The sequence below is a fragment of the Neltuma alba genome, unplaced genomic scaffold (genome assembly GCF_004799145.2).
Source record: "Neltuma alba isolate B1F8T4 unplaced genomic scaffold, ASM479914v2 tig00013470_pilon, whole genome shotgun sequence".
Taxonomy (NCBI): Eukaryota; Viridiplantae; Streptophyta; class Magnoliopsida; order Fabales; family Fabaceae; genus Neltuma; species Neltuma alba.
The window spans coordinates 64,969-87,552 of record NW_021637703.1 but is presented as its reverse complement, the minus strand read 5'-3'; the positions used below and the strand labels follow the sequence as shown (position 1 = coordinate 87,552).

Here is a 22,584-nt window from a genome sequence, read left to right as displayed (position 1 = left end):
CACTGTAATTGTTGTTGTGAATACTTTATGCGGACTAAAATGTTGTGCATACAAACGATGTTAATGAAGACTGTTTTGATGGATTCATATTATCACTACTTGTTTACTTTCATTAGATGTACGGTTAACAACAAAAATTAGGGAATTTGCACCAAAAAAACAGGAATTAACACCAAATGTTCGTCCATTTCCAACTGAACAACCTACATCAGGGATTAGACCTTTGCACGAACGATTAGACAATTTGCAAGAGAGGCAAATAAGTTAACAACAGCAATTAGAGCATTCACAAGTGTCGTTCATCTGCTGAACAACGTGTCCTCTTAAATATGCAAGTGCCCTCCTTCACCTGAATAAGGTGTCCATTTCCATGAGGAACTAGGGAATTTGCTACTCCGATACATATATTCACAACTGTAATCAGTCCATTTACATGTGCTGTCCTTGACCTGAACAGAGTGCGCATTTGCAAGGGAAACTAGCCAATTTGCACAACACATACCGATATTCACACGTGGAATCAGTCCGTTCACATGTCGACTGGTCCAGCTGAAGCATTGTCCGTGAGGGAACAAGTGCGGGAGAGCGCATTTGCAAGGGGAACTAGCCTATTTTTAAAATACATACCTATATTCACACGTGGAATCCGTCCATTCATATTGGCAAGGGGGGCTAGCTAATTTGCAAGACACATACTTGGTTTCACATGTGGACTGATTCACCTGATGCATGCGTCTTACTTAAGTGTGGTACAGCCCATTTACAAGTGGGACTAGACAATTCGCACCATACATGCATATTTTCACAACTATAAATAATCCATTTGCATCTGACCTACTCGTACTGAAGGAGGTGTCCGTGGGTGAACAGGTGTGCAAGGGCCCATTTACAAGTGAGATTAGACAATTTGCAACATACATACAAATATTTACAACTAAAAATAGTCCATTTGCATGCGGACTGATTCACCTGGAGAAGCTGTCCAAGTATGGTTTCGTATACCATTTGCAAGTGACATTAGACAATTGGCAACATACATATATATTCACAACTGTAATCAGTCCATTTACATATGACGACCTTCACCCGAAGAAGCTGTCTGTCAGTGGACAGGCAGGGGAATCTCCGTTTGCAAGTGACATTACACAATTTGCAACATACATACAAATATTTACAACTAAAAATAGTCCATTTGCATGCGGACTGATTCACCTGGAGAAGCTGTCCAAGTATGGTTTCGTATACCATTTGCAAGTGACATTAGACAATTGACAACATACATATATATATTCACAACTGTAATCAGTCCATTTACATATGACGACCTTCACCCGAAGAAGCTGTCCGTCAGTGGACAGGCAGGGGAATCTCCGTTTGCAAGTGACATTACACAATTTGCAACATACATACAAATATTTACAACTAAAAATAGTCCATTCGCATGTGGACAGATTACAGCCTAACATATCCTGCGACAGCTATAGTCACCTACTGTCATGAAATTTTTCAACTATTGACACCACTATACAAAATATAATCGAACCCACCACCAAAAAATCAAAATGGGTTGTCATAGCTACTTCCCCAACAACTCAACAACTACATAGTGGGGCTCATTTATGTACAAAAGTAGCTGTGTGTTGAACCAAAAAAATAAAAGACCATTTTGAGCAACAAAGTCACCCAGGGTTCGGGTTAGTGCAAATCTTTCTAGTGTGACCAGCTTCACCACATCCTGAGCAATGATACGCTTTCTTCTGCTGGAATTGTGATTCAATCCTCCTACCTCTGGGTCTTCCAGCACGCCGAGTTGTCAATGGTGGTTGTAGGAAGATGGTGGACGAGTAATCTTCATATCGAAGGGAATTTGGCCTAGGGATGTCATGGGTCTCAACTGGAATCATGAGTCTGCTATAAATTTTCTTTTGGGCTGATAGTAAAAAGCAATCCTCGACATATGCATATATATATTACCATATACCTTCTTGATTGCAGCACATGCATGTGGGCAAGGTAGTCCTGACATTTGCCAACCTTTGCAGGTGCATTCACGTAACACAAGATTTACCCGCACATCTAGGTTTGCCCATCTGACCCTGAAATTGTTCATTCCATAATTTTGCACATCCATTCTTTCTGATCTGGCCACATGATCCATCAACTTTTCCTCTATATTAGGTCCCACACCATTGCTCCAATTCGTCATGGCTTCTTTGTTGTGGTACATCTTGTTTGCCAATTTTTCCCTGTGCTCATGTATCAAGACAACTATGTTGTGCTTCCTCTCACCAACAAGCCAAGCATTAAAGGATTCGGCTAGATTTGTTGTGATATTGTCCCACCTCTTGTAAGGAAATTTGCTTTGTGCCCAACACTCAATGTCTCCATTTGTTTGAAGCCATTGTCCTAATTCTGGACAAAATGCCATTAGCTTTTCCATACTGCAATCAAAGTCTCTATCAAATCTTGTGTATGCAATACAATCGAGTAATTTTAGTGCAACTTCCTTTGTCTGTCCGCTGGTCCTCCTCTTTCCCCTGGTTATCTTCAAAAACTCAGCACTGTAATTCTCCTTCACATGACGATAGCAAAAAGCATGTCGATCTCCTCCAAACACGGCTTGCACTGCACCTTTTATTGAGTTGTGTCTATCCGATACTATTGTCACTTCTAATGAGCCCGTAATATCCTTTATGTTACCAAGAAACCATGCCCAGTCATCAAGCGTCTCACCTCCAACAATCGCATATGCAAGTGGGAATAATTCATTATCCGCGTCATATGCTTGTGCTCCCAATAACGTTCCTTTGTACGGACCACTCAAGTGGCATCCATCCACATATAATACAGGTCTGCCACCTTTCAAAAACCCTTCTACACAGCAACCGTATGCAATAAATACAGCTTGAAATCTATTATCTGATGATGCAACCCACTTTGCTACCGTTTCTGGATCACTTTCCTTCAGCCTTTCACATATCCAAGGGATTAGCATATAAGACTCCTGCGGACAACCATGAATTTTTGCCAATGCTTTCTCTTTCGCCCTATATGCTTGTTGGTAGTTGAGCCTCAACCCATACTCTCTTTCCAAATCCCGTCTAATGTCATTTGGAGCTTTGTGCATGCAAGAAATCAACTCATCTATTATGACTGCTGAAGCAAGTTTGCACCTCTTTCTCTGAGGGACAACTAAGTTGTCTTGTGCATAATGCAAGTGTTCATAGTTAAATCTTCTCACAACTAGGAATCCATTATTCTCACCTACACCATATGCTGAAATTTCCCAGGGACAACCATCTACACAGCACTTCACAATCATCTTATGCCTATCATTCTTTACGTATCGGTAACCAAACTTGTGTGCAAGGCTATACTTATATAATGCCTCTCTAAAATGTTCAGCACTAACAAAGGTTTGCCCTCTTGACATCAACAAATCTACCCACTTTGATGAATTCATCACCGCTATTGGGGTTGGCAACGTTTCCATACCTACACTTCCTATCAGTGTTGGCACATCTTGTACGGAAGATATGTTTATGTTGTCTGTGTCTAGATCCAATTCCATTGCAGATACTGACATTCCACAAGGGCCAACCAAATCATCTAACCTGCATAAACAAATACAGCTATTCAGTATTACAGTTCAATTTATCAAAATTGGACATATTCTTTCTTATCCTACACACAATCTTAATAAAACCAGTTGAGAACAACTTACTCTTGTACACTATCCAGCTGTGACACTTGTGTGAAGTCTTTCTCATTCTCACAAACATAAACATGGCCACTACTATTGTTGTACTCAATTACTTGTCCAACACCAATATCGTCAACAAGATCCAAGAATGTATCCCGGTCAAAGCTAACTGTGTACTTCATTTTATATTCACGAGTCCCTGGCCACACATCATGAGCTACCATGCATTGTAGTTCTTCATATGTCATCCCTTCTCTAATCAATCTTCCAGTAATGATGCCCCCTTCATAAATGAATTTCCCTTCTGAGGTCTTTACAAAGTGCCCTCTAACATGAAAGATGCAAAATACTTGTTTCCTACTACTGCTAGCCATTTATCCTCTGCTGCTGCACATCATTCAAGTATGACACAACGTACGTTTACATCAGCAATTTGACAATTGACAACAAGAATTAGTATTTTCACAACATTATATTGCTTTTTCTCGCACACAACCAGAATTACCAAATTTACCATCGTACTATGTATTTTCACCATTCCTCTGCGCGTCTACCTGTCATATAACCCATTCCAGGCCACACACCCATTTCCCTTTCTTTTTCGCCTACCTATGTTCCTTCAGCAGTGCATTATTCTCAATATGCACCCACTTTTCAAAACATCACAAACACCACATCTTTAACAACTTAAAACAGCATCAGCATGAATTTCTTAAACCATAAAACCGTAAGATTTGCAACTCACTCCCAACCTACATGCCCATGCACTTAAATACTCATTTCTTCCTCATTCACCCATCACAACCCACCTGTGCTAACCAAATCACACCAACAAAACCAAAATTTTAACAACAAAATCTTACCTCCCACGCCAACCTGACGCTACTTCCAGAGAACACGCAACACTGTAGGGCACACTTGCGACTTCTCTCTCTTGCACCAACTCTAGCTTGGAGTCCGAAAGACGGCGGAGGGACGGACCGCAAAAGTGAAGCTCCGCCACTGCGTTTTCTCAGCTCATGGTTGTCAGCTATCTCCCTTCCGCACCGGCGCGCTGCATGGGAGAGGCAGGAAATAACGCCATCTCCTCCCTTTCCGTCTTTCTTCCGTCTTTTACACCCGCTGATAATATGTCTCATTTTCGGAGGAAATAAGTCTTCATTAGGGGCAGTGGCGTCATTTCGCTTGTGGAATTAATATCAGATTGCCCCCTTGGTCCTGCAGTGAGATTTCAGAATGTTTTAGGGGCTCTTTGAAATTATTTGTCTTCTGCGGTCCTACAGTGAAATTTCCCAAAAAAATACCATTTGAAATTTATGATTCCGAATTGGTCACCAATTTGCAAAATCCTAAATTAATACTCATAAACCCCATTGGCCAAAAAAAAAAAACAGAATACTCATGATCAAAATAGAATTTTGAAATGATAATGATTTTACAATAATTTCAAAATGGTGTCACCAATGTGCAAAATCCCAAATTAATACCTTTGACCAAACGAAATTTTGAAATGCTGATGATTTTATTACAAGGGACAATATTATAAAATCACCAACATTTAAAAATTTCATACCCAAAATCTATTACAATCTATTAAAAAATAGGATTAAAAATTTTGTAATTTATCCGAGTCCACATGGCGCTGAGACTGACTGCCTTGCCATCGCTCATCCGTTCGAGCCATGCTTACCACCTCCGTAGTGGCTTGCGATGTGGTCACTTCTGTTCGAGGAGAGCCCCTTTAAGAGTTTCTGCAGGAAAAATGGCCGCAAGTGAATCAGAAAGCAAAACCCCCTCATGCTTCAAGATTATAGACTCCCATCTCCATGTTTGGGCGTCTCCGCAAGAGGTAACTATCAACGGCAAATTTCTCAATGAAATTTGTAGTGCTGGCGAAGCCTCAATGTCGCCCTTTTTATACTTTTTCGGATTGTCTTTTTTGTCTGCTTGAAAGTTATATAATCAAATTACTAAACAGATGATGCTCATAGCTTTTTCCCCCTGTTTTCGAAGGCTGCGAGTAAATTCCCTTACTTTCCTGGTCAAGAACCCACTTTACCCGGACATGTCGATTTTTTGCTACAGGTACGCCTCTTTTGAATTCTAAATATTTTCGGGACGATGCAGCTTCGCTGTAACGCTTTGTAGATAGATAGATACCTCGCTCTTATATTTTCTTCTGACCTTCATCCCTTCTGCAATGCAATCCTCGTGTGGTCCCAATGGCAGGAATTTGGAAATTGATTGGATTTTATATCGTATAGGATGCCTTCATTTTCTTGACTCGGAGTATTAATATCCTCACTGCAACTATGTGTGGTCTGATTTCTCCTCTGCTTTGAAAAATTTCTTGGGCCTCCTTTTGTTTTTGGTTTTTAAACATCCCCACTTGAGTTGATTGAGCTTCTATGTTGGTATCCCTTTTACATGACCGGATAGTATCTGTTCACTTCCTGCTTAACCCTGAATGGAGCTACTCCCATGTTTTGGAAGCATCAACGTTTGCATAAACAATTATAACAATGAATATTATACCCTTGTTTGTACATTTATTTTAATTGACTCGTATCTTTGTACATAACTATTTATGTTTTAATATGGTATGTGTGAACTCATTTTTCCACAGTGCATGGAGGAAGCAGGGGTAGATGGTGCACTCATCGTGCAGCCAATCAATCACAAGTTTGATCATAGTTTAGTTACAAGGTATTTTCAAATATTTATTGCCTGGTGTAAGAAAAATTAGTGCTTTTATATCTTCCAGGCAATGCTGATATTAAAATTGGTGTGGACGTAATGTCTAGTTGTGATGTGATTTTCATGACCTAAATGTGTGTAACCTTCAGATTTGGAAATATAGGGTTCTCACTGATGTATTTGAAATGAAACGGAACAATAGTCAATTGGTGAAAGAAGAGATTATGGTATAGAAAGAGAAGAATAGGTAAAAATTTCTTGAAATTTCAATGGTTCATTACTGCAGGAATATAACTTTTATATGGACATGTGAAAATAGCAGTAAAGTAGTTTAGGGTATAGAAAGAGAATAAAAGGTACAAATTTCTTGAAATTTCAATGGTCCATTACTGCAGGAATATAATTTTTATATGGACATGTAAAAAGAGCAGTAAAGTATTTTATATAGACACGTAAAATGGCAGTCAAGTGGTTTTATAATTAACAAAGAAGAAAGGGTCTCCACTATGTTAGAAATACTAAAAAATTGTAGATCTTAGACAGGGCAACTTACACCGACCTCCACTTCATAACACGTTTTCCTAGTGTTGGAAAACATGGATATAAAAATGCATCGATTCCTTCACAAAATCTAATTGTATAGTAACAACATGACACTGACTCGGCATTTATCCACCGTAAACTGTTGATCTTCAATTTATGATTTGAAAGACTTCAAAGGTATTGATAGCTTTATTTTTGGTCAAAACCATAGGATCTGGTGTTTGACATTACATGTTTGAGAGAGAGAGAGAGAGAGAGAGAGAGAGAGAGTGTGTGTGTGTTGATTTGTGATATAGAACTCACAAAACATGATGATGCAACAAAGCTGAGATCAACATGAGTTTTGTGGGCTTGGAGAATCACTATGTTATGGTCCGAGTAGTATGCTGTACCAGAATTGAACAAAATATTGGGGGTGCATGTAGCAACAAACTAAATTCTTATGTAGTTTTTTGGGACACAGGGTGAAAACTCTAGGCTGGTTATTTCACATTGGAAATTTTCAAAATATGTAGCACCTTCACCAATAAAACACACCCACATGTTAATATATTAAGTTATGATGCATCTTCATAAAAAAATGTGAGCAGCCAGCGTATTTTGACATCTTGGATATACTATTATGCAGGCCTAGAAGATGAATTTTAATGGTAAATAATTGATTTCTTGAAAAGTACTTAATAATTAAAAGTTGTCCCCAATGGATTTTCAAATAAATTTCACAATAGAAACTCTTTTTTTTTTTTGGGGTGTACAATAGAAACTCTAATTTAATTCATCTAATAATGCTTTTCAATTCTAAATATATGGTTTTGATTTATACCCTTTATTGTTTATTTCCTAAATCAATTGCTAAAAGGAAGGTACATTTCTAGTTATATATATGTCAAGTGCTTCCTGCTTAGAGAGGAGCCTCGTTGATAAGAAAGAGATTATATATTTTCCCTCCGCTAGGGATTTTTCAGACAGCGGTAAATAACAGTCAACCATGAGATGTGTAATTGCACTCTTTTGTGTGCGTTTTGAGCTGCACATCATCAAGTTAGTAGTTTTTCAATTAAATTAGCTAGACATTGAGCTGAATGATTAAGTAGTGGAGTAGAGTTTTCTATTTTGACACAATTGCACATGTGGTTCATGGTATTCAACTTCAGACACCTACAATACGTGTGTCATGGTCTGTCTCATCCCAACTATTTTTGTCGGACAGTGTACTGAAGAAATACCCAACCAAATTCGTTGGTTGTTGCCTTGCGAATCCAGCTGGCGATGGTAGTGGCATTAAGCAGTTTGAACACCTTGTTTTGCAGGTATTAAGAGATATGCACTTTATATTGGACTAAGTGATTATGTTTGAGAGAAACTGCTGAAGTTTTCATTTCATTTCTGCTAGGATGGCTATCGTGCTGTACGATTTAACCCTTACCTGTGGCCATCTGGAGAAAAGGTATACTCTCCCTTCTCTACCTCTCTCTATTTGCATGTGTCTATTCAAGTTTCATGTTAGATGTCAATGCTTAAGCTTTTCTCTCTCTGTCCCACTCCCTCTCTATCTCACTTTTAATTTGTCAACAAGGTTTTATTTGTCACTTGAATGTTATTTGGAAAGTGAAGAAAATCTACCTTTTCTGTTAGATGTGGTAAATAATAGTGGCGTTTGTCTCCACTAGCAAAAATCATTTTGAGCAAGCACTCCAAGATGACTAATTAAAGTATATGCTCAGTTGACAGGCTGTCACATCAAGTTTTGCTAGAACCGCTTGGTGTGATAATCCTTTCTCTACTTACTAAAGCTTTGCTTATGGAATTTTAATTTTCAGCTGCCTATAATTCATACGTGGTGCCAGAAATTCATAATTTTGTATTCTCTGTCTTTTTCATTTAAGTTCTATAAATTTGATGTTTTCTGTATGGAAGGATCTGTATTCGTTCCATAATTTACCTATTTTAAAATTATATTTCTGTTAATCACTTTTATTCTGTTAAATTTGCAAAAATACCTATTCACCTTCTCTAGGTGTATGTTTAAGGCATAAGAAAGGAAAATAAAATTTTTTTTTTTTAAATCTTAGGATTTGGTTTTTGTTGCTTCTCCTCTCTGCATTCTTTCTTACTTGTTTTAACTGATAAATGGATAGTTGTTTTTTAATTCTAAATACTGCATAAGTGGTGCTTAAAATTGTTCTCTATACAAACATATTAACCATGTACAATTTTTGTTTCCCCATAAAATCTTGGATCCATCTCTCGTCATATAAGAATAGGCTGTCCAGAATTGCAACCTATTATCAATTACTTTAGCAAGAAAGGAACCATATCATTAACACAAATTGTAAGGACTGTAATGTAATGGCGGTTTTTTTTTTTTTTTTTGGGTCATTTAAATTATAAGTCTATCATCTTTTGATAATTATCATTGCCATGCTCAATTTCACTGCAGATGACCAATGAAATTGGAAAAGCTATGTTTTCAAAAGCCGGAGAACTCAAAGTGCCGGTGGGATTCATGTGCATGAAGGTGTTTGCTATATCCCTAACTTAGAAACGCTGGAAAATTCTCTTGTAAAGTTTCTTCCCCTGTGTAATGTGCATACTTAGGTTTGCAGAATATTCCTCCTTTTCTACTGTGAGAATATTTCTACCGTTGGATAATGGAACTGCTAAATTTCCTATCTGGTATTTGACTGTTTTCTTTTTGGCGTGAGGCTGTTTAAACTGTATGTAATAATCACTTGGATTCTTTCAGGGGCTTGATCAGCATATTTCAGAAATTGAGCAACTATGTGCAGATTTTCCATCAACAGTTGTACTGCTCGATCACTTGGCCTTCTGCAAACCTCCAACGTGAGCTACCTTATAAATATTTTGTTCTTGAGATCAAGAAATGTACTCTCATTTGAATGTTATGTTACAGAAACGATGAAGAAGGTCTTGTCTTCTCTAGGCTTCTGAATCTATCAAGATTCCCACAAGTAGGTGCCTGATTTCTGCTTATACTTATTGGTCAAATGAACTTATACTCTATCGCTGTAAATATTGTTTGAAAGAAAAGTGCAGGATGCTGTCTTCGAGGCTCTGATCTGAATTTGTTAGAATATCTTAAATCTATAATTCGATTTATTTTGTATCGGATTCTTTAAATCCTCACATTGTTCTGAAACGTCTCGTAAAACTTTGATAGGTACACGTAAAATTTAGTGCACTTTTTAGAGTGTCAAGATCGCAGTTCCCATATTTGGATCTGTGTCCTGTGTTATCCCAAGTTGTGTCCAGCTTTGGCGCCAACCGTGTGATGTGGGGCAGGTATGGCATTTCTTGTGTGCTTCATCTAAGGTATAATAAAACCTTGAAACGTTATCCTTTGGAATCTAACCTTAGTGTGGGCGCACGCGCAGTGATTTTCCCTTTGTTGTTGCTGAATGTGGGTACAAGGGAGCCAAAGAAGCCGTGCAACTTATTGCCAAAGAAATTTCTTTATCTTCATCTGATTTGGGGTGGATCATGGGGGGCACATCCTTACAACTCTTCCATACCCACTTGACGTATTAAGCAGTCCTGTAACTCCGCTTTATGCAAATGCTCCGTTGACAAGTTTTTTATGAATGGAATGCTATTGTTATGTTCTGGACCATTAAATGTTGAATATCATTGAACATTTGTTTCTTTTCGTCTCTTTCCATGTCCCATTACATGGCATAAAATTTTGGACAGTTGACAGTTGCGTTCAGATACTTATCTCCTTCCAGGAAATCTCGCTTCAAGTAAAAGATTAACCATTGTTTGATTCTACACATTTAATACCCTTTCGAGTATGGTATATATTTTAAACAAAGATTGAAAATAAATCTAAATGGAAGATTCGCTTCATGCTCCGCCTCTTTTGGCTCGCATATTAAGCTAACCGATCAAATTAGAGGGATGCGAATAATGCGATAAACAACAAATTTTCAAAACTACAACTGAAGTTTAGGCGATAAAAAAGCTTTCAAAAAGTTCCTATTCATTAACAAAATTCACAGGTAGGCCAATTTACTGGAAACGGTAATACGAACAAAACCAAATGAATGTCAGAATTCAAAACAAGACCAAAAGATACCAAGCAAATTTCTTTCGAAGGTTCACTGTTTCTTATCACATTTCTTGATATCTGGCAATATGTCGGAACCATCAGTAGCCGAAGCAGCATTCCTCTTTTTCTTCCTCAACTTCTCCCAGGCATATGCTTTCTCCAGCTTCTTAACTCTCTCAGACAGCGAACTCAGGATTCTTGTTTGAATTTCATCCCTCTTGAACAGTTCTGCCATCAGCCCCATCATCCTTTCGTTGTCCTCAATCATTCTTTGTAATAGCTCCCTGTCTCTATTTTGTTCCTCTTTTCTCCCATTATCTCTTACTGCAGCTTCAGATTCACGTGCAACCATATTCCTCCCGTCAACTTCCAGTGATGAATTTATTTCCTTATCTTCTTTAACCGAAGCTGTTTCGGCAATTGCGCAAGTCCCAGGCTGCTCGCCGGCGAGACATGTTCCCGCGCGGTCATTGTATAATAATTGATCCTTGGAAGTTTCCTTCAATCCATTTTCCTTCGCTTCCGTTTTCGTCTCACTTTCTAGAGGCGGGTTGATAGTAAGCGTTGAAGCCTCCTGTCCTGGATTTTCTGGTATGACCTCAAAATCGGGTAGACCTTCAGAAGGAACAGAAACGGGCATCGCCTCCACATTGTTAGGCAGCTCCGAAGCGCTATCATCAGCCATAATCTCATCGTCTTCTTTCACGGGAGATTGAAACTCAGAAATTCCTTCCGCCCGATCGAAGTCCCCTGCGTTGTCATGCAAATCCGAGTTCACCTCCTGTGACACAGCACTTGTATATGCGGCAACCTCAACTCTACCTTGACCTTGAGCATGAGAATCAACAGCGGCAGCGATTAAATCCAACTTTTCCTGCAACGCAATGGCCTTTTTTATTACAGACTTCCTGCAGCCTCTAACACCAAAGTCGACGCTGGTAACAGAGTCCAACCTAAGAAGCAAATTCATGAGAGTCTCGTTAATCCTTAACCTCTCGCAGGAATTCCTGCGAATCAAATCGATCGTCTCATGATCCGAAATCTTCCTCTCGATTTGGTTGACCTCATTGCTTATAGCGGCGATCTTCTTCAAGTTCTTCCTCACCAGGAACCCTCTCAGAACTTTCTGGATCTTGAGAGCGGAGTCGGATCTACTGCGCTCCGACCCAACAAAATGAACTGGAATTGAAACCACCTTCGGAGATGCCTTCCGTTTTGGTGTGGCCACAGGAATTCCCCTGACCCTTGGCTTCGAGTGGGGAGAAGAAGAAGGCATGCTCCGATAACTTCCGAAGTACGGAGTACTCATTATGATGTAAATGGCCTAACTTTCGGATTCTGAATTGCTTTCGGAATTGTTTTTCTGCTTCAATGTAATGGTGAAGGAGGTCGAGATGGGAAGGCTGTATTTGTAGGGGACGGAAAGTTCCAGAAGTTTCGGGGGACTTATTTCGTTGAATGTCGATGATCCAGTTTCTGGATAACTGTCGATTCTTCTGAAGTACTCCCGCAGATTGTTATTCACGCTTCTTGGAAGAATAAGCAAAATCCAACCGTAACTAAAATCTGAACTGAATCGAGTTTAATTTTAGTTTTTCGGTTTGGTTATTTTAGTTTTTATTATATATTCAATTTTTATTTTTTTTAACTATTCAGTTTCGATGTTCGGTTTAGCTAATAAAAAAAAATCAGTTATAACTGAAAAACCAAAAATACATATATTATATATTTATATTTAATAAATATATATGTGAACTCTTCAAATATATTTATATTCAATAAACCAAATATTATTATAATAAATCACATTGAATGATGAAATATTTATTAATTAATACTTATAATTGTGTTTTATTATTACTTTTAATTTAAAATAACTTTTCATATTTATATATTTTAGTTAATTAGTTAACTGAATCGAAATATTTTTGTTAATTTGATTTTAGTTAGTTTGGTTAATCGGTTTCAATTCGATGTTTAAAATTCGTTCTATTCAATTATTCAGTTATTTTGGTTATGACAAAAAATTGAACTGAAAAACCAAATACTCACCCTCCTTCTAAGGGGTTATACTATGTCAGCGTCTACGTGTGCTTTTTTCCAAATAAATGCATTCTTTCTATTTTGGAAAAATGACAACAAAAGACCTCTGAATTAGCAAAATTACAAGAAAGACACTTGAATAAGTCAAATTGCCAAGGGGACTTAGTCTTAAATTGCAATTAGCAAATAATGCCTCAAAGATTGAAATACCCCTCAGTAACTCAAATTCATTAATGAAGGCTGAGACAAAATATTGATGGTTGGAGAGCCTTTAGAGAAGGAAGATTAGACATTGTTTGCGTTGCACAAGCTTGAGAATCAAGTGAGTAATGCTTCTAACTAAACTCTTCTTCTTCTCTACCCTCTAAGACTGAGGAATGTGATATTGTTCTTCAATGTGGTGAGTTGCATTGTGGGTCACTGGGTTATAGGTATGGACGAGAATGAGAGGTGGAGTTGATGATGGAAGATGTAGTTTGAGGAGGCTTTGGTTGGTTCGAGGTTCAAAATTTTTGGCCTTATAGTCAGATTGTTGATCTGTGATTTTTGTGGGCTACGTTGCGATGGATATGGGTTACAAATGTCACGAATGGTAGAGTGGAGGAGGGAAAATGGAAGTAGGTAACGATTGTTAGTTTGATTGTGGAGTTTCATGTGGTGCAGTACGGGGAGGGAATCAAGATCTTATCATTTTGAATGTCAAAGTTGTAAAACCCTAATGTCAAGTGGGAAAGAGAAAAGGTAGTTGGTCTTGATTTCTCAATGTAAATGATTCATTTGATTGAATAAAATTATATTGAAGATGATATGTTTATTATATGTAAATTCTTATTCTAGGTTATCATGAAAAATAAATTGTAACAATGGATTAAGCTCTAGGAAGGATTTGTTTTGTTTGTTCCATGTTGGTGAAGATTTTGAAGGAAACAATGAAGGTGAAATTAAATACGTTGGAAGGAGTGTGAGAGCAAGTAACATAAAAGAAGAGATAACACTTGAGGAACTAAGGGGGACAATATCATAGTGGATAGACAATGATGTTAAAGGGTGTGAGATTAAGTACACGGTTAAGTTTGGAGGCAGCACATTCATTGATCCTGATGATGAAGGTGATATTTCCAATATGTTTAGATATAATAGTAGCAGTGCTCATTTGTATATAACAAAAATGAACGACCAGGAAGGTGGAGCAATGAATGATGGAGAAATGTAAGTAGTTAAAATTTAGCAGTTGATAGTTATAATTTGCTAATGGACTATTGTTAATACCTAAAGAAATATTGTTATGATGTGTATCACATAGTAGGTGAAAATTGTTATTTGCTAATAAATTGTTATTAATTAGGATATAAATCTTGTTATTAAGGTTATGAAGTTGCAGTTGGAAGTTGTAATTTGATAATAAGTTGTTATTTCCTATACAAATCTTGTTATTATACTTAGTCTGTTGCAGTAGAAACTTATTATTTATTAATGAATTGTTGTTAATTCCCAATCAAATCTTGTTATTATGTTTAGTCTATTATAGTAGAAATTTGTTATTTCCTAATAAGTTGTTGCCAATTCCCATTCAAATCATGTTATTATGCTTGTAGGATTGAGAATTTGTTTGGGCTATCAGAAGAAATGACTGAAGGTGCTGTGAACTTTGGTTATAACTATGAGCCAGTTAGTATTGACAATGGTGGTAAATGCCTAACATATGAAGGAGGGGGTTCAAGTCAAAGAAACTTGTGTGACAGTTCAAAAAGTGAAGGGACATTGAGGGGTAATTTGAATTGCATAAAATGGGTTGGAGTTTTTGTAGGAGTGGGGTAATATATTCCACATGCCTAAACTTTTAGGCAAGTTGCATACATGTTTAGTATTGCACAGAATTTTGCAACGAAATAGTAAGGAAAAGATGAATGTGAGGTGTAAAATAGAAGGGTGTTATTGGAAGATATATGCAAATGCTGTTGAGAGGGATACTTCTTTATTACGCATCACCACATTCTGTAATGAACACATTCATTTAACACAAAACAATCTAGATGTCACTTATGGTGGAGTGTTACTTTGACGTTATCACTAATACTTGAAAAAATAAGGAACCATGTGAAAAAGCATCCTACTGAAATAAAAAAGACATTGGAAAGAGAGTATGGTGTGAGGTTAACATATTGTCAAGGTTATAGAGCAAAGGAAAAGGCAAGCATTACATACATGAAAAACCGAAAGAATCCTATATGATCATACCATGGACATGTCAAAGATTGAAGGAAAGTGATGATAAAACAGTTGTTGAATGGGTAGCCATTAGTAATACATTTAAGTGTATTTTCATTATATACGATTCGTGTATTAAGGGTTTTTTTGGGTGGTGTGAGGGCTATATTATATGTTAATAGAAGTCATTTAAGTGGACAATATAAGGGGACACTATTCTCAGCTTCGAGATATGATACAGATAATGGCTTGTTGCTTTTTGCAATAACAATGGTAAAATTAGAACATCTTGATGATTGGACTTGGTTTTTGTACGAAACTAAAAAAATTGTTGGTTCGGTGCATTAGACAATTGTGTTAGATTGACATAATTTTATAATAGGAGTTGTCCAAGCAATATTTGGAGGGTGAAAGGCATGCATACTGTTATAGGCATGTGAAGGAAGACTTCAGTGCTAAACAAGCGAAAGTAAACAGAGGTAAAATGACAACTTAATATTTAAAAGAAGATGCATTAAAGGTACTTAATATAGTGGCTTATGTAAAGATTGATAGTGAGTTTGATCATGCAATGGCAAAGTTGAGAACTTTGTCTCTCGAGTTACATGATTGGGTTATCAATCAAGGTGATGTGAATAGTTGGATAATGCACAAGTTTCCATTTAAAAGATGGGACAATTAAACAACTAATTTAGCTCAGTCTTTCAATGCTTGGATGGTGAAAGAGAAAAACATAATGTGGCCCAAATGATTTATGAACATTAAGAGAAAGTAACAAGGAAGATGCATCCATCATATGTGGCAATGACTAAGTGGAGGAATTATGTTGGGCCAAAAATTGAGGCAAAGGTTGTGGAGAATGTGTATTTCAGTAGTTATATAAGTTGTGACAATTATGGAGGTGGAGGACTATGTGTACCTACATCCTATAGACACCAAAGAGTAGACCTTAGTCTACACTAATATAGTTGTCTTGGCTGGAAAATGTTAGGAATTCTCTGTTGCCATACTTATGCAACCATTAAGACTATAGGGGCAAATGTATATGAATATGTTAAAGAGTGTTACAAAATTTCAACACAGAAGAAAATTTATGCTAGGAGCATGGTTCTAGTGATGACAATCGATATGCCTAGACCAGATAACTATAGGTTTGAGAATCTTACTGAACAAACCTTGTTTTTACTACCAAACACAACTAGGCCTCCCAGAAGACCAAGGACTATACGATGAGAATCATAATTCTAGAACAAAAAAGTCTACCATTTCACCAGATGTCACCAATCTGGACACACAAGATGGACGTGCAGAAACTTTAACCTATCTTGAACTTAATTTACATATGGGACAACTAATTTTTTGGTGTATATAGGCTCTACTCTTAATTTTTTTAGAAGAAAGGTGTTGGTAGATGTGCACATATATTTTTGTTAGTACTATGTTTGGTGATAATGGAACATTAGGTAGATTGATCATGTTAATGTGCACTGTCATTGAATATTGTAAAAAACCTAGTTGCTGTCAAAGCACATCATCTGATTTTTTGTTATTTGGCCTACCATTATTGTAATTTTGCTTGCCAGTATTGTTAATGCAGACTTTTAACTATTATGATACTAACATGACATGATAATCTAATTTTTTGTAAAAAAATGATTGTTGTCAAAGGACATATGAAACATTTTGTTTTTTGGCTTACCATTGTCGTAACTATTATGACACCAACAATCTAATAATGATAGTCATTTGATATTGTGCAAATCAATGTTAAATTTTATGTTAATAAGTTCTATATTGTAATAATGTAGAGCTATTGAATGTTGTCCTGTTAATAAGAAACGATGTGACAGAAATATTATTTTACATGAGTTGCTTCTCATGTTAGTCATTTGAACACAGAAAATTAAGTTTCTATTATTGGGTTATCAAAACTTGTCATATGCCTTACTAAACTTGTCATTCGCCAAAGAATTATGGACATTGTGTCATTTGAGCACAGGAAATTACGTTCCTATGATTGGGTTATCAGAACTTGTCATTTGTCTTAGTAAACTCATCATTCACCAAAGAATTGTGAAAATTCTGTCATTTTAACAAGAAAAATTAACTTCTTATGAGTTCTTTATGAGAACTTGTCATTTGCCTTAATAACTCATCAGTCATCAAAGAATTGTGAAAATTCTATCATTTCAACATAGAAAATTAACTTCCTATGAGTTCCTTATGGGAACTTGTCATTTGCCTTAGTAAAGTTGTGATTTGCCAAAGAATTGTGGAGATTTGTCATTTCAATACAGAAAATTAACTTTCTATGAGTTCCTTATGAGGATTTGTCATTTGTCTTAGTAAACTTGTCATTTGCCAAACAATTGTAAAAATTCTATCATTTCAACACAAAAAATTAACTTCTTATGAGTTCCTTATGGAAACTTGTCATTTGCTTTAGTAAACTTGTTATTCATCAAAGAATTGTGGAAATTCTATCATTTCAACGTGAAAATTTAACTTCCTATGAATTCCTTATGAGAACTTGTCATTCGTAAAAGAGTTGTGGAGATTCTATCATTTCAACACGAAAAATTAACTTCCTATGAGTTTCTTATGGGAACTTGTCATTTGCCTTAGTAAACTCGTGATTCGCCAAAGAATTGTGGAGATTCTATCATTTCAACACAAAAAATTAACTTTCCATGAGTTCCTTATGAGAACTTGTCATTTGTCTTAGTAAACTTGTCATTCGCCAAAGAATTGTGGAGATTCTATTATTTCAATATGGAAAATTAACTTCCTATGAATTATTTGTGGGGAATTGTCATTTGCCTTAGTAAACTTGTCATTCACCAAATAATTGTAGAAATTCTATCATTTCAACACGAAAAATTAACTTCCTGTGAATTGCTTGTGGGAATTTGTCATTTGCCTTAGTAAACTTGTCATTCGCCAAAAAACTCTAGAAATAATGTTGATTAAAATGTAAACAATATTATACTATCAATCTAATCATAAGTTCACCAATACATAATTGACATTAACTATTAACAAATGAGTCGATTCAGAAAGTAAGTCAAATTTACAAAGACTAAGTTAAATGTAGTAACATTATGCACATTAGATCCACATGTCCCTATTTCTTTCTCTATAAAAACTTTCTCCATTTTTTGGTCATTCATCCCTTATCTGGTTATGAGATAAGATTGAACGCATTCTGATGACATTCATTATCATCATGGTTCACTAGCCACCACATCAGCTTATGCTGAAAAGTAGACACATCAGTCTGTACAAGAAATTCAACTCCCAATGAATCACAGTTAGCCACTGTTGATTATATAATAAATAAGATAACCACATTACTTGATGGTAGTCTAGGGAAATATTAGGTTCCTATTTGCTCAGTCATATGAGGACATGCACACCACAGTCCTTCCTACCCATAACACTACCCTAGCAATTTAAACTCCTCAAATCAACACAGTCAAACAACATATAACATGAAGAGGATGTGTATACTCACAAATTATTTTGTTGAGGTCTATCAAGACGGACAATTTCCAAGTTTTCCATCTTATGAATCAAATCTAATCTAACCATCCAAATTATGTCTTGGAACTAATCTCTCTGCACATATACCATATTCATCAAAAGGATTATAATATGAAACTGTCATTTCCCTATCTAACATGCCCATATGAGAAACATCTTCTAACATAACTTGTGATGGCCATTTCTTAAGGGTCATAAGTGGCACCCTTTTTCTACTTAGAGGTGATCTTCTTAGGCTAAAAACATGCTCGCATTGAATCGAGGGCATTGAACTTTATGGTCTTTGGTTCAAGAGGGAAGTGGAACCAATGCTCTCCAACAAGAGTAGGACCTATAATCAAGTTGCAGTCATCTATGTTATACCTAACATATTGTGGAATTATTTGTCATGCATGCTAGTTAAGATCCCAAAGAGCTGGGTTACTGATCATCATGGCCTATCAAAAGCACAAAAGGAACTTGTTATTCATAATAACACACTTAACACAACAATTTCCCTTTGTAAACTTGTAAAATTTACAAAGCACCCTATTAATTAACACATCCATAGTTGAAAACACAATAATACAGAAACCTCACCATGAAGTTTGCATCAAATATATGCCTCCTAATGTGTCCTTTAACCCCTTGTTGCTCATCCACCACAGCCTTGCAGACCAATGACATAACCCTATTACTTTGTTACTTCTACCAAGCGAATGCAGCAACTGTCGGGGGATCTCTTCATCAAACATTTTGATCAAAGAACTGAAAATTATTTGAGTTAGTTCACATATAGGTTATGTTAATATGTCATTAAAAAAATAACATCACATAAGCTAAGAATATCACTTACCAGTCACTCTCATCACCTTTGACAATTTGACTGACTAAGGTGAACAAAATATGCTTGGCCTCCATAGGCCTCTTCACTCTTAGATGTGCCTTCAACTCCAATTAAGGAGATTTGATCTTATTAAAGTGAACTCTGGTGGATCTCTTTAGTTGTTGTGGCTACACAGATTTAGCTTCTTCAATAGGGTTAACATATTGAACAATGGCTAGGGGGTACATCCATCGGTATATCACCCTCTGCATCATCACCTTTAACATTAGATGGCACTTCCATAGGGGAACTAGTTGCATGTCACTCTTCATTTCATCCATCTACTTGTCATCACCCTCCCCATCACCTTTGTGTTCACTAGCCCATTTACTCACATCATCACCATCCCCATTACCCTTCACTACACTATCCTCTTCATCCTTTTCTCTATTCTCACTATCATCCTCCTTTGCACCCTCCTCGTCACCCTTGTCTACCCTATTTTCTTCATTCTTCTCATAACTATCTTCATATTTACTAACATGCTTATTACACTCTCTATCATCACTGTCTCCTTCTTCCTTCTCTTTTTTCTCAGTTTTGTCATTATTGTTGTGCTTATCCTCCTCATTATTTTTAGACTCGCTAATAGTTGTAAGCACTGTCTCAATTGAGCCTTTCCTCTTGAGTTATTATTCCCACTAAAACCCGCTCTTGGGGTCTACATTTTCAATAGCTCCTCGTCCACCATTTTCATTAGCATCTTTTGGCCTTCCTCTATCCTCTTCATTAGGTGTTAGAGCAATTTCATCAGCTCTTACGTGCAAAAGACGTTTATTAATTAAGTATATAAAATAACAACTTCATTTAAGCAAATAATAACTTCAATTAAACAAATGACAAGTTCATTATAGTGAATCACAACTTAAGTATGCCAAATAACAACTTAAGTATACCAAATGACAAGTCTGCTTTGGCAAATAATAACTTCATTTATCCCCATATCACAACTTGAGTATACCAAATGACAATTTAATTATAGGAAATGATAAGTTAACTTTAGCGAATCACAACTTAGGTATACCAAATCACTATTTTAGTATACCAAATGACATATATAGCAAATAACAAGTTGAATATGGCGAATCACAATTTAAGTATACCGAATTACAACTTAAGTATGCCAAATGACAACTTACCTATAGCAAGGGACTATTTCACTAGAGTGAATCACAACTTTAGTTAAGCCAATGAAAAGTTAACTAAGCAAATACCAAGCTCGGTTTAGCAAATAATAAGTTCAGTTTACTAAAGATACCACATACCAGGTCCAAAAACTCAACACTTATCCTCTCTTCTTTCCCAATCACAACTTGACTACCTTTCTCTGCATGCATAATTTTCTTAACACTCTTCCTCTCCTAGGTGGCCAATTCTTTTATCTTCTCATCCGTCCAATATTCGATTGCACTACTAAAGCCTCAGTCAACAGGTATGTTGAGGTTAAAACATTCACTAAAAAAAGCCGCAATGCCATATATCATCAACATTAATATTACGCACATCGACAATAAAATGCAAACACAATAACAAACAAAATAGTCATACCAAAAGCAAGTATATGCGGGCACCAAGAGTATTGCTCCCTTGCCCTTTGTTACCTTGCCTATACGCTTTCACATAGTCTCCCATTTCTTTCCACAAGTCCTCTATAATATATGTCATCTAATCATACTTTGCAAAGTCATCCATTGTGTAACGCATAACTCTAACCAACTTCTCACTCACTTTTGAGTTTGATTTCAGATATAGAGAAGTACTCAACGTGTATAGGACAAGTAAAAACTTAAATATGTCATTCTCCTCCCCTGAAATAATGTCTTTCGATATTTTGCTAAATGATACTCTCTGATATTCATTTTTCAAGTTCTTATACATAGCATCACCCTCTAAAACTTTAGTTGTCACCTTCTCCTCACCATGACAGATTCCTAGAAGTTCCTCAACATCTTTTACTCCTATTTCCTCTAATTTTCCTCGATTATAAATTGATGCGTTGGTGGGTCATGTGATCTCAGCATGGTCACAATGAGATCACGAGGGAGTGTCTTTAATCCAACCTTCAACAACCTCCCAAAACCTATCCTCTCAACCATCTCCCTTAAATCATTATTATTGTTCAAAAAGTGCAGTAATTTTCTTAAACCCTATATAGAAACTCAGGTTAGAAATGATGGAACATGTTTTTTTTCCTCTTCTCCCTTTTATGGCCTTATTTTCTTCGCCTCCTTGGTGTGCCCCATCTGTTTTTTGTTTGCCTTTATTAGGGTCAGCAATTGTGGCCAAAAACTTACTCCTGAATAACAACCAACCATTATGTGCCTTTTTTGATCCAGAGGCTCCCTTCAATGCCATCTTTCTTTTTCTGCAAAACATTCAACATATAATCATTTACAATCACATTTACTGACTAACTAACAACAACTTTATTAACGATCATTTTTTCAACCAACAGCCTTCTTACATCACTGCCATTGACTTTTTAGTTTGAAACATCAACTTGTTATTTCCTATAGGCAAGTTGTCATTCCTCAAACTAAACTTGTTATTCTTAACTACTTCTCATGCTTGTTATCATTAAGGGTTAAGGTGCAATTTTAACAACAAAATTTACCTTAAAGGACATTGGGCACCATAAAGTTTATTTAGGTGCAAAAATATACATGAAGTTATCAAAAAAGGGCATATGGAACCATGCCGTTAACGTCCGTTAATTTACAGTTAGAGGGGCCCCCGAAATTAGTTTTAAGGTGTATTGTTAACATCAAAGTTTACATCAAAGGGCATTAGGCATCATGAAGTTTACTTGGGTGTAAAAATATACATGACCTTTCTAAAAGGGGAAAAAAATTCTTCAACTCTCATAAACGTCCATTAATTTTATTTTTTAGGTCCCACTAAATATCACTTTTT

At 36.4% G+C, this 22,584-nt stretch overlaps 2 protein-coding genes across 2 annotated transcripts; one reads left to right on the top strand and one right to left on the bottom strand.

The window, feature by feature from the left end:
- Positions 1 to 5,342: 5,342 nt before the first annotated feature.
- Positions 5,343 to 10,614, top strand: LOC114737620 (4-sulfomuconolactone hydrolase). Its single transcript, XM_028925574.1, has 10 exons — positions 5,343 to 5,552; positions 5,717 to 5,788; positions 6,330 to 6,409; positions 8,154 to 8,253; positions 8,337 to 8,390; positions 9,384 to 9,461; positions 9,690 to 9,787; positions 9,858 to 9,915; positions 10,125 to 10,246; positions 10,339 to 10,614. Exons 1-10 carry the CDS (start codon positions 5,466 to 5,468, stop codon positions 10,490 to 10,492), a joined length of 903 nt encoding a protein of 300 aa, XP_028781407.1. The 5' UTR covers positions 5,343 to 5,465; the 3' UTR covers positions 10,493 to 10,614.
- A 305-nt stretch (positions 10,615 to 10,919) lies between these two features.
- Positions 10,920 to 12,448, bottom strand: LOC114737619 (BAG family molecular chaperone regulator 6-like). Its single transcript, XM_028925573.1, has one exon. The coding sequence runs from the start codon at positions 12,319 to 12,321 to the stop codon at positions 11,062 to 11,064; it is 1,260 nt and encodes a 419-aa protein (XP_028781406.1). The 5' UTR covers positions 12,322 to 12,448; the 3' UTR covers positions 10,920 to 11,061.
- Between the last annotated feature and the right edge of the window lie 10,136 nt (positions 12,449 to 22,584).